Source organism: Lampris incognitus, chromosome 8 (assembly GCF_029633865.1).
Source record: "Lampris incognitus isolate fLamInc1 chromosome 8, fLamInc1.hap2, whole genome shotgun sequence".
Taxonomy (NCBI): domain Eukaryota; kingdom Metazoa; phylum Chordata; class Actinopteri; order Lampriformes; family Lampridae; genus Lampris; species Lampris incognitus.
The window spans coordinates 50429027-50442513 of NC_079218.1; the positions used below are offsets into that span (position 1 = coordinate 50429027).

The window sequence follows — 13487 nt, forward strand, 5'->3', positions numbered from 1 at the left end:
GGAGTTACGCACTGGAGAGAAGAGGAATGAAAGTCAGTAGGAGCAAGACGGAATACATATGCATAAATGAGAGGGAGGACAGTGGAATGGTGAGGATGCTAGCAGTAGAAGTGATGAAGGTGAATGAGTTTAAATACTTGGGGTCAACTGTCCAAAGTAACAGGAAGTGCAGAAGAGAGGTGAAGAAGAGAGTGCAGGCAGGGTGGAGTGGGTGGAGAAGAGTGTCAGCAGTGATTTGTGACAGAAGGGTACCAGCAAGAGTTAAAGGGAAGGTTTACAAGATGGTTGTGAGACCAGCTATGTTATATGGTTTGGAGACAGTGGCACTGACGAAAAGACAGGAGGCGGAGCTGGAGGTGGCAGAGATGAAGATGATAAGATTTTCACTGGGAGTGATGAAGAAGGACAGGATTAGGAACGAGTATATTAGAGGGACAGCTCAGGTTGGACGGTTTGGAGACAAAGCAAGAGAGACGAGATTGAGATGGTTTGGACATGTGTGGAGGAGAGATGCTGGGTATATTGGGGGAAGGACGCTGAATATGGAGCTGCCAGGGAAGAGGAGAAGAGGAAGGCTAAAGAGGTTTATGGATGTGGTGAGGGAGGACATGTAGGTGGCTGGTGTGACAGAGGAAGATGCAGAGGACAAGAGACGGAAACAGATGATCCACTGTGGCGACCCCCTAACGGGAGCAGCCGAAAATAGTAATAGTAGTAGTAGTAGTAGTGATAGTACTGGTAGTAGTAGTAATCAAAACTTTAGAACATTTGTTCTTTACTTGTAAATATACTAGAGCCTTTTCGGAATTATTTCAAAACTGGATATCTGAAAAGGACTTTCATTTGCCCGATTTAGAATATAAGGATATTAAATGTGGAGTTATAAAGGAGGATACAAATTTGGAAATGTTGTACACTAGCCTGTGTATTATGGCTAAACAGTTCATCAATAGATCTAGATTTATTAATGCCAGGCCACTATTCTTAGTCTTCATGAATGAGTTAGTAAATTTTAAGAACGCACTGAAATGTATAAAAACCAAATAAGCTTTGAATATGTATAAAAACATACATATATTGATTTCTGATTAGACCTCTGTCTTTTATTATTATTATTATTTGTGAAATACTAACATATTTGTTATAGCTCAGTCTGAGTTGAATTATTTGCTAATCTGTTATTGTTATGGCCAGATTTTGTTTGTATAAAGGTATTTAAAAAAACTGAACCTTGAACAATAGAAACTTTTACAGAAAAAAAACAGGTATATAGTATTAGCACATATCAGGTTCAATATAATTACTACATCAAAAGTGTACAATAAGGGTATCAGACAGTTACAGAGATAAATAACCGATAATAATATAATAAAAGTAAAGAACCGACAAACACAAAACCGGAGTACACGTGTACAAATCTGAAATAATCAGGCAAGTTTCAAGGAAAAACGTTTCACAGTAATTCAGCAGCTTTTTACGACGTGTTTCGTTCTTCACAAGGCTGACAGATCTAAGTCAAGAGTTCAGCTCCCGGAGAAAAGGGGCGATCTTAGGTAGTGGTTTGGATAACTGCTGTTTGTGAATAAAACATTTTGCATATAAAATAACAATAATTAATCAGATATTCGAGAGCACCATTTTTTGGCTCGTCACAGTGACGGACCCCCCGGAACGCCGCCACAAAACGGAAGCATAACAGTGTAGTAACGGAAGTGACGTATCTGCTTCTACGCTACACATATTCGTTAAATCGTTCGCGGTCTATTGGGAAGAGCCCGTTCACTGACCGCGCCCGGACACTGTCGCACTTTGTGTGTCACACCTGAATTGTGTGTGTGTGTGTGTTTTGTTTGTTTGTATTGTTTTGTTATCGTTTCTGGGTTGCTTTTCTTCGTAGCACACAGTGACGGACCCCCGGAACGCCGCCACAAAACGGAAGAATAACAGTGTAGTACCGGAAGTGACGTCTCTTCTTCTACGGTACAGATATTCGTTAAATCATTCGCGGTCTATTGGGAAGAGCCCGTTCACTGACCGCGTCCGGACACTGTCACACTTTGTGTGTCACACCTGAATTGTGTGTGTGTGTGTGTGTGTGTTTTGTTTGTTTGTATTGTTTTGTAATCATTTCTGGGTTGCTTTTCTTCATGACACACAGTGACGGACCCCCGGAACGCCGCCGCAAAACGGAAGAATAATAGTGTAGTACCGGAAGTGACGTTTCTTCTTCTACGGTACACATATTCGTTAAATCATTCGCGGTCTATTGGGTAGAGCCCCTTCACTGACCGCGTCCAGACACTGTCAACACTTTGTGTTTCACACCTGAATTGTGTGTGTGTGTGTTGTTTGTTTGTATTGTTTTGTTATCATTTCTGGGCTGCTTTTCTTCGTGGCAAGTCTAATTTAAAGACGCGTTTATATGTCCGTCCCAGCGAAGACAAGTTGGCGTCAGTGTCAAGTCAGTCCGCTGAATATAACCTATAATGGCCGACTTGGACGTGTGTGTTTTCTTCTTTCTTTCTTTCACCTCCTGGCTTTGCGTTTGCAAATGAAGCGAGCCCGGATCCCCCCCCCCGCTGTCATGCCGAGAATAGCTGCCTCTAGCGCCATCTGTCGACTGCTGATCCTTGTCAACGCGAAGGCGGAGAGGTATCCTGCGACCAGCGGAGTCTCCGTCTCTCTGGCAGGCTCTTCATCGACACGCCGTCGTGGATGAAGAGGGGAGCAGCCTGCTGACTCAGAGTCGGCTGTGACGCGCCAGGCTCGCGTATCGCCATGAAGCCCGCGTCGTGTTCCCCGCCGCACGCACTGGACTCTTTCGCTTTCGGCCGGGGGCTGGACCGTTGAAGTTGAAGCGGTAAGTTGACGCACAAATCCGATTCCGGACGTTTCGATGATTGGAGACGTAGCGTGAAGTTTTGCCCCCCCCCCCCCCCCCCCCAGTGCGCACACCGCGTCGCCCCGCTTGACGCGCGCCCGCTCCGGTCGCGCTGGGTTCGGTCTCAGACGCAGGTGCGGTGTTGTGACGTGACGCTGTAGCGCAGGCTTCCTTAAGAGCGGATCTCATTTTTTGCCCCGTTAGACGCGGGACATGCCATAGTTATAAGCTGTATGCATGAATACACTGACGGCTCTTTGCTGCCCCCCCCCCCCCAGGCATTAGGGGCTGACCTGCACTGGCTTTACAGCCTTAATCGCTCCGATCTGACTGGGAAGAGATGAGAGGTGTGACAGGACTGTGATGAAGCTCCAGGACATGAAGTGGTTCTGTTTGCTGGGCCTCTTCCTGGTTTCCCTGCTCGTCGTGTTGGCATGGCTGGTCCAGTACTCCCTGACCGTCCTGCGCCTGTGGAGAACAAAGATGGCCGAGCAGGGCAGGGGGGCAGCAGCCCGGCAGCTCCCCTTCAAGCAGTCCCATCAGGCCAAGGACGGGCTTGGATGGAGGTTCCTCCTGAAGCTCCGCTCGGCTTGTGATGGAAGGCCGGTCGCCGAGGCAGGGGTCAAGGGCTTGCTTTCCTCCCTCTTCTCTTTCAGGTCGTTCAGGGAGCACTGGCAGAGAGCTTGGGTCAGAGCTCTAAATGAGCAAGCCTGCAGGCACGGGGTAAGTTGTTGTATTTATTAACCCGAGTCAAAATCAGATGTGAAGGACATGCCTACATACCTACACGGGCGATAAGCCTATCTCAGGGTTAACTCGCAAGGCTGGTGCACACTTTGTGGGGGATGATGCTGCGAGTTTGATGCGTTGGAGTTGGGAGTGCCACGAAATGGGAAGATGTTCAAGAGGGTCTTGCACAACAGGAATGAATGATTGCGCGTAGCAGCGGAGATGCAAGAGCGGTCCTACCACAGAGCGAACACCCACATATAAAAATAGACTAATGTTCGAGCCTCGTCGGGAAGATGCATGCATGCGGTTTGGTTCCATCAGGAAACCCCTGTCATAGCTGAAAGCGCAGGAATAACCATCTCAGGCGTTCTGCAGCTCGTGACGCTGTCATATCGGCTCTCACTGCTGCAGCACACTTCCACTAAATTGTATGAGAATGTCTCCAGTGTTGCTGCTGCAGTTCAGCGTCACGTGTACATTTACACGTTGTTGGATTCAGTGTTTTTACCCCCCCATATGATGACGCCGGGCAGTTAGTCGGTCATGTGTTTGAGGCACACGGCTGCTTTTAAAGGTCTTGTTTGAACCGTGTAAAACCTGATCTGCCTTTTTTTTTAAAGCCAGATTCTGCTGCAAGTATAGGAACAGTGGGTGGATCCTCAACCCCCAACTCTGTGTGTGTGTGTGTGTGTGTGTGTGTGTGTGTGTGTGTGTGTGTGTGTGTGTGTGTGTGTGTGTGTGTGTGTGTGGAGCGACAGTGGAATTGACGGGGCATTTAAAGGGGTCAGATCAACCCAAAGAGAGCGCGGACGGCAAACCGTACTTGATTCGGAGTCGCAAGGAGAGAGTCATCTCTCCTTCGCCGGTTTGAAAGCCTCACCTCAGAAGTACAAGTGAACACATGAGAGATGTTCATGCATTGATTGTGCTATGTACTTGATACTTAGACCTAGCCTGACGTTGCCAGGCCAGTACTCATTTTCAATTTCCAAGGGGTGTTCGTTATCGCCGGACGCAGACCAAAAGGCCTCTGGACATGACTGGATGGACCTACATCCAATTGGAACAACCACATGTATGACGTAGCGCCGCGTGACTGTCGGAAGTATGGCAAACACATCTTATCAACAGAAGTGTGAAGTGCAGATCTTCTTTTAGAGAAAATATACTGTCCAGGTCATTTTATACTGTCGCGATAGCGATTTTGACGGACCGTTCCACATCAGCGGCAGTCGTCTCGTTTGTTTACAGAAATGCCTCAACGGCGCTCCTCTGTACAGTCATCGCAGGAAGCCCGCCACATGTTAGATAAACGGCTGTGATTGGCCCATGAAGCCTTCTCCATGCACTGCAGCTAAAGGCCTATTGTCTTTCACAGTGAAATTCACCGGCACCTTGGTGATCTGGAGCAGTCTTTTCTCTGTTGCGGCAGGGCGTTCGGCGAAGTCGCCAGTTGACTGCTGCCGGGAGGCTTTGGCTCGCTCCTCAGCAGCTAGTGTAATGGGATGCTTTATCAGATGAGTGTGCATGGCACTTGTACTTTCGTTGTTCTCCGGAAAGGACTTGCATATTTTGCAAGAGACAGTAGTATCGGCCCTGTGATGGACTGGCGGTCTGTCCAGGGCGTCTCCCCAACTGCTGCCCGATGACTGCTGGGATAGGCTCCAGCATCCCCGCAACACCAACTGGGATAAGTGGCTTGGCTAATGGATGGATGGATGGCCCAACCCGGGTCGGGGGCCAAATGTATAGAACTCTGTGGATATTTAGGTGAAGAAAAGAAGAAAAAGAGAGCCACTTTCTTTTGCCATCCCCTTTCTTGCAGTGAATGTGTTCTCTGCATGTAACCGTCCTGTTGTATAGCAGCAGTGGGCAGCTGCAGTGCCCGGGGACCAACTGTAGTTCTTCTTTCCACTGCCTTGCTCAGGGGCACAGACAGGAGTATTAACCCTAACATGCATGTCTTTTTTTTTGTGTGTGTACACAGATTTCTGTGTACACACACAAAACAGGAAACATGCATATGCAGTCTTTTCGTCAGCTTTGTAAAACCCCACGTATGTCTGTTCCCAGCGTGTGTTTCCTCATACATCTCAATCATCCCGAAATTGTGCGCACGTGCACAAGCCCTCTGACCACGGCCGCAGTTTACTATAAATGGCTTCTAACACACCCCCAATTGCCCTGTTTGCTTATAAGGGGCCGGCACTTAGTTTAGTATTGAGGAGAAATGGCGGAAGAGTTTGAGAAGCAGCTAAAGAAGAGGCGCAGTTTTAACGACTGTGAACTTGAAATAATGGTTGACGAAACGGACAGAAGAAAATATGTATCATTTGGAGGCCTAAGCCCGAGCCACGGACCCTGGAGGAGATTAAAAACAAGTCACACCTGAAGGTGTAGCTTATTCCTACCCCACGATAATACAGAATAATATTTATTTATATAGAGATCATGCACTATTTATTTGTTTATTAATATAAAGATCATTATAGTTGTTATAATGCTTATAAGTGGAATGGCGAGGATGCAGGAGTGGAGGTGACGAAGGCGTACGAGTTTAAATACTTGGGGTCAATTGTCCAAAGTAACGGGGAGTGCAGAAGAGAGGTGAAGAAGAGAGTGCAGGCAGGGTGGAGTGGGTGGAGAAGAGTGTCAGCAGTGATTTGTGACCGAAGGGTACCAGCAAGAGTTAAAGGGAAGGTTTACAAGATGGTTGTGAGACCAGCTATGTTGTATGGTTTGGAGACAGTGGCACTGATGAAAAGACAGGAGGTGGAGCTGGAGGTGGCAGAGTTGAAGATGATAAGATTTTCACTGGGAGTCACAAAGAAGGACAGGATTAGGAACGAGTACATTAGAGGGACAGCTCAGGTTGGATGGTTTGGAGACAAAGCAAGAGAGACAAGACTGAGATGGTTTGGACATGTGTGGAGGAGAGATGCTGGGTATACTGGGAGAAGGATGCTGAATATGGAGCTGCCAGGCAAGAGGAGAAGAGGAAGGCCAAAGAGGAGGTTTATGGATGTGGTGAGGGAGGACATGCAGGTGGCTGGTGTGACAGAGGAAGATGCAGAGGACAGGAAGAGATGGAAATGGATGACCCGCTGTGGCGCCCCCTAACGGGAGCAGCTGAAAGTAGTAGTGGATAGTTGTTATAATGCTCAGTGAAAAGCATATTTACTCAAGATAGAACGAAATGAAGGATTGCCAAAAAAAGGTTGGCAACCACTTATGCGTCACCATGTAATCATCTATCCATCCATCCATTATCCGAACCACTTGTCCTGCTCTCAGGGTCGCGGGGATGCTGGAGCCTATCCCAGCAGTCATTGGGCGGCAGGCGGGAAGACACCCTGGACAGGCCGACAGGCCATCACAGGGCCAGTGTAATCATGGTAAAGGTTTTTTTAAACTATAGATTACATCCTAACACAATGTATATGAATGTAGTGAAAGAAAACACTCTGAATAAAATGTCACCTAAATTCACACTTTCATTATCCTTTTTCGCCGACTCACAACATCACACTAATCAGACTCAAAAGACTGCGTATGCGGTACGCTCGGTGTGATGATGTGTACTGGTACGCACATTCTCTCCGCCTGTGGATTTTTATACATTCGGAAACCTGCGTGGGAAGCGGTGCGAGTACAGTTTTCGTGCATAGACATGGTTTATGCATTTGGCCCCAGGTCGGCTGGAAATCTGTCTGAACGGGGGAGAGGCCAGACACATCTGCCAGAGCAAATAAAACGTGAGCTCGCAGACTCATCTGGTTCCCAGGCTGACTTCAACGCAATCGTTTATTAAACATGAGGTGTCTGACCAGTTGTTCTCCGGCAACTTCGTTATCTCTGAAGGGAGCAAGAGATGGCAGACGTACGTGGGCAGATATGTATTCTGAGTCGGAACAAAGAGGATGGCAGTAATTTGAAAATAATTTGAGTTTATCTCGCTGCACTCGAGGGTGCATTTCCTTTGCGTGTGGTGCAGCGCTTGGTCTGCTGCATTACGAATTTGCCCGTGAAGCATTCTGCTCATAACAGGCCTAAGTGAAACGCATCTGTTTGACGCATATCTATGGCCCTGTTAGCGACGGGCGTTGGTAAACATCTGATCACAAAGAGCCACGCATATCAATAGCTCTGACAACGACTCCTAGAGGATAAATACTGAGTCTCATCACCAGCCAGTCAGACTAGCTTGGTCTAGTCAGAAAGGCACGAACGGAGGAAGCCTCTTGGATGAGAGGCGAAACGTCTTCACGGATATATACCAAGTCCAGCTGCACTTGATTCAACTCCTTTGGATGACTGTTTGATGTGGAACAGCTAAGGTAGTCTGGTTTTGGGATAATACTGTGGGTATGACTGTATACTGGGAGAAGGACGTTGAATATGGAGCTGCCAGGGAAGAGGAGAGGAGGAAGGCCAGAGAGGAGGTTTATGGATGTGGTGAGGGAGGACATGCAGTTAGTTGGCCGATGTGACAGAGGAAGATGCAGAGGACAGGAAGGGATGGATCAAATGATCTGCTGTGGTCACCCCTAACAGGAGCAGCCAAAAGAAGTAGTAATAGTAGTAGTAGTAGTAGTACTAGACTGTGGGCATGACTGTGTGTTATCCTTAACATTTGGTCCCACACAAATTTGTTACATTGGAATAACCTTCTTCACCCATGTTCACCCAGAAACTACAATGCTTAGGGTGGTGCAGTGGTTAGCACTGTCGCCTCACAGCAAGAAGGTCCTGTGTTTGAACCCCGGGGTTGTCCAACCTTGAGGGGCATCCCAGGTCGTCCTCTGTGTGGCGTTTACATGTTCTCCCCGTGTCTGCGGTGGGTTTTCTCTGGGTGCTCCCGTTTCCCCCACCACCACCATCATCATCACTGCCAGCTCCCCACCCAGGACCAATGCCAATTGTGCTCCCTGTGAGGCCCAGCTGAGCCAGAAAAACCACAGGGCTTTGAACCAAGTAAAGTGATTCTCAGCATGTTTCAAACTACTGGCACAGACAGTCGCTGGTATCCCTCATGAGCTTAACATTTGAAAAGCTTCCTCCAGCTGATGTCCCATTGACGGGTAGTATGCAGACAATCAAAAATGAAATCCAAATATTTGGATATAACAATTTGTTTTCCAGGATAAAATGCAGTAGTTGGAGAATTGTCAATTCTTTCAGTTCAAAGTTGTAATATGTAAACATTTCTGCCTCACTCTGATAGGGAAACATTGATACAGCAAATTATTTCAGGGACTGAGGAACACAAAGCAAAAGGCACGACCGTAGCCTACACCTGTGATTTGAATGTCACTCGGCATAAGGTGTAAAGAATTTCCAAAACACAATAGGTAGCCAAATATATTAAAAATCTGAAGAGCTTGTGTACAAAGGTTTGTCTGGGGGCAGAGAGACACTGAGTACACACATTGTTTTTGTTTGCTGCCAGTGAAAAGAGATGGCGTTCCAACTGGCAGGAGGTCTGCCACAGAGGTATAGAACGGCTGGAAATGGAGAGGAATGTGAAGAAACAAAATTAAAGACTAACCATGCGTGCCCCCACTAACTAAGACTTCATATGCCTAACGTGCAATAAAACTTGTGGATCAAGAATTGACCCACAAAATCTGGAAAATGATCCAGAAAATGGTGGCTTGCTCCCTCCGGGTCGGGGATGAGTTTTTGCCTCAAGTGGAGGAGTTCAAGTATCTCGGGGTCTTGTTCACGAGTGAGGGTAAGATGGAGCGGGAGATTGACAGGCGGATTGGTGCAGCATCAGCAGTAGTGCGGACATTGTACCGGACCATTGTGGTGAAGAAGGAGCTGAGCCGGAAGGCAAAGCTCTCAATTTACCAGTCAATCTTCGTTCCAACCCTCACTTATGGTCATGAGCTTTGGGTGGTGACCGAAAGGGTGAGATCATGGATACAAGCGGCTGAAATGAGTTTCCTCCGTAGGGTGTCTGGGCTCAGCCTTAGATGTAGGGTATGGAGCTCAGACATCCGGAGGGAGCTCGGAGTAGAGCTGCTGCTCCTTCGCGTCGAAAGGAGCTAGTCGAGGTGGTTCAAGCATCTGATTAGGATGCCTCCGGGGCGTCTTCATTTTGAGGTTTTCCGGGCACATCCAACTGGGAGGAGACCCTGGGGTAGACCCAGAACTCGCTGGAGGGACTACATGTCCAATCTGGCCTGGGAATGTCTTGGGATCCCACAGGAGGAGTTGGAGGGCGTTACTGGGGAAAGAGACATCTGGAGTGGCCTACTTAGCTTGCTGCCACCGTGACCCAACCCTGGAGAAGCAGCTGATGATGATGATGAGGATGATGATGATGATGAGATGAGATGAGCTAGTCAAAATAATTGTCATCATTGTTTCTACTCTCATTATTTCAACATATATTTCCATAGCATTGGATATATACCCTGCACAGCACTGTGTTCAAGAGTTGAGGAGGAGGGTGGGTGGGGGTGGGGGGGCGTGGATGTGTGAGGCAGGAGTTGCTCAGTGACATTCGCTGGCCAGAGAAAAATGGAGAGTGGTGCTGGATCACAAGGCATCTATGCCACAGAGGGCTGTTGAGGTAGAGGATTTTCCCATTCCACAATTCCCTGAAGTGGACATTGATGGTGGTGGAGGATCGTGGTGTTCCCGAGCCGTCTTAATTCAAGCCGTTGGCACCAGCCAAATCAGTGATAAGTGTATATTTGAAAATGAGGGCGGTTTCACAAACTCGCGCTCAAGGGGGGCTGGGGGAGGTGGGTCGCCTACCTCTGATTAGAGGACGTTAATGTTCTTTTTCATATAAATTTCATGGCATACTTAACTCCCAAGCGGTCGACTCCAAGTCAGCATTGGCCTTGCAAGGTTCAGGGCTGATTTAAAACAGTGGATAGCGTGTTGAGCAAGTTTCAATCCCTGAAAAGCCATTTTTCATAAATTTGGTAAGAAATGTCAATATTAACACCAGCATTGATGTGTTTCATCACTGTATAGTCATATCATGTAGTTTACAGCTCAAAAAACCTGTTTAAATGTGCAGTACCCCTTTAAGGCCGTGTGCTGGCCAGAATTTGACGATATGATTCGGATTACAATACAAGTTTCACAGTTATGTATATTATGTAAGTATATGTATGTTATGATATATTATGACGCTACAAACACTGCAATATATTGCAATATTTTGTCAAAATTTGAGAAAGTTTTTGTAAAGAAAACATATCAGAGTTATCGCTAGCTACAGCTAGTTTGGCCCTTGCAACAGCTGCTGATGTGGTTCTGTGCAGCCTTGTTGCAGTACTGCAGCGTCTACCTAGTGGTCGGAGAATTAAACTACACAATGAAGGAGTGTCACTGGCAAGTCTCCTTGTGTGTCGCAAGTATGGATGCAGTTTCTTTTTTTTTGGAAAATCGATACAATCTTGCGAAAGATAGGATCGTGATACACGAATATATAGATATTTTATAACACCCTTGTGCTTATTCTTAGTGTTATAGCAACCCCCACCTCTTTGCTGGACATACTTGACCACGAAACTTGATTTGAATGTTAAACTGATGTGCAAAAAAAAACAGCAGGAAAATTGTTATTCGATGAGATGGTATTGGCTGGTGGAGAGTCCACACCCTGGTGAAATTTGGCATCATGTCCAAGGTGAAGGTATAGCATTAACCATTTCTCTGAAGAGATTCAGATGGTAGGCACCGGCCCAGGGTGGGGAGGTGAGCAGTCTAGTGTTGGCCCTGCATTTAGCTGTGTTCATCAACACAAAATCTGTGAATGTGTCACGTCTACTTCTAGTTCAATGATGACAATTCATACTGGCTAAGAAGTTTCCCTCGCTCCCTCTTGGTCTCTCTCTATCTCTATCTACTACTATTGTCAGCTGCTCCCGTTAGGGGTCGCCACAGCGGATCATCCGTTTCCATCTCTTCCTGTCTTCTGCATCTTCCTCCGTCACACCAGCCACCTGCATGTCCTCTCTCACCACATCCATAAACCTCCTCTTTGGCCTTCCTCTTCTCCTCTTCCCTGGCAGCTCCATATTCAGCATCCTTCTCCCAATATACCCAGCATCTCTCCTCCACACATGTCCAAACCATCTCAACCTGAGCGTTCCCTCTAATATACTCGTTCCTAATCCGGTCCTCCTTCATCACTCCCAATGAGAATCTTAGCATCTTCAACTCTGCCACCTCCAGCTCCACCTCCTGTCTTTTCGTCAGTGTCACTGTCTCCAAACCACATAACAGTTGGTCTCACAACCATCTTGTAAACCTTCCCTTTAACTCTTGCGGTACCCTTCTGTCACAAATCACTCCCGACACTCTTCTCCACCCTACTCCACCCTGCCTGCACTCTCTTCTGCACTCCCTGTTACTTTGAACAGTTGACCCCAAGTATTTAAACTCGTATGCCTTCGTCACCTCTACTCCTTGCATCCTCACCATTCCACTGTCCTCCCTCTCATTCACGCATATCTATTCCGTCTTGCTCCTACTGACTGTTGTCCCTGTTCTCTCCAGTGCATACCTCCACCTCTCCAGGCTCTCCTCAGCCTGCACCCTACTCTCACTGCAGATCATAGTCATCCGCAAACATCATAGTCCACGGATACTCCTGCCTAATCACTTTTACGTTTGTCAACCTGCCCATCACCATTGCAAACAAGAAAGGGCTCAGAGCCGATTCTCTTTCTCCCTCTCTCTCTCTCTCTCTCTCTCTCTCTCTCTCTCTCTCTCTCTCTCTCTCTCTCTCTCTCTCTCTCTCTCTCTCTCTCTCTCTCTCTCTCTCTCTCTCTCTCTCTCTCTCTCTCTCTCTCTCTCTCTCTCTCTCTCTCTCTCTCTGTCTCTCTCTTGCTCGCTCGCTCGCTCTGTAATCCAGAGATTTGGCATAAGGCCTTAGCACAACTGGCTACATGTGAGGATGGCAAACGGGAGGACATACTCTTAAAAACAGACATGTATTTGTGAGAAGATGCAAACATTCTGTTTCGTAATACTGATTCCAGTGCAGAACAATTCATTTCAGTGGAGTAAGTATTAGGTATTCAGTGTACAAACAAGCAAATTCTTATGTATGCATTTTGCTACAATTTTGAAACATAAGCATTTGGCTAAACTTACCTTCTATACTTTCACAGTTTTATTTAACTGTAATTGATGAGCATGATGTGGAAGCTTTAAGCGTAGTGTGGTTCTGTTATGAGCCGAAATTAAAAATGGAGGTCACGGAGCTTCTCAGTTGCATAACTAATTAACCTCTGCAGTATTTCTGTCTTTGCGGTGTCCTTTTAGGCACCTTAGGATAGGACATGAAAAGCCTTTGGATCACACAAAAGCTTTCGTGTTTTCTGTGACTGATGTATTCTTTTATTACTCATTTATTTACCCAGTGGGGGGTAATATCTCTCTCTCTGTCTAAGTTTGCTGAGGAATCCCCTACCGATACTCTTACCGTGACAAAATGACCTTGAAAAATCCTGTTGGCGGGCCCGTGAAGACTGGGATATTCCGGTTGAATTAAAAGGCAGAATTTCCTCCAGATGTGCATTCGCATCAAGTAATGTCACACACAAGGGTCAGATGGTGGAAGGTGCAGGAGAGGCAATGTGGGGCATGGGAGTGTGTCTGTAGGGGAGAAGGCTCTCTGTCCATTCACAATCTGCACTTATAAGGGCGCTGGAGAGTAGCCCAGGGCTACAGGATGCTCTAGCCATCCCTGACCAGGAACGCTTGATAGATAATAAATGCACAATGTATTAAGTCTTTCCTAGAGTGTTTGTTTTTTTTGGATTTTTTGCCCCTTTTTCTCACCAATTGTACTTAGCCAATTACCCTATTTTCCAAGCTGGTCGCTGCTCCACCCCCTCTG

At 46.9% G+C, this 13487-nt stretch overlaps 1 protein-coding gene across 1 annotated transcript in view; it reads left to right on the forward strand.

The window, feature by feature from the left end:
* Positions 1–2763: 2763 nt before the first annotated feature.
* The window catches only part of c2cd2l (c2cd2 like), a 47764-nt gene continuing 37040 nt past the window's right edge, over positions 2764–13487 (forward strand). The window contains exons 1-2 of the mRNA XM_056285243.1: positions 2764–2860; positions 3160–3604. Coding sequence (XP_056141218.1) covers positions 3245–3604 — 360 coding nt within the window. The 5' untranslated portion in view covers positions 2764–2860; positions 3160–3244. The remainder of the gene's footprint in view (positions 2861–3159; positions 3605–13487) is intronic.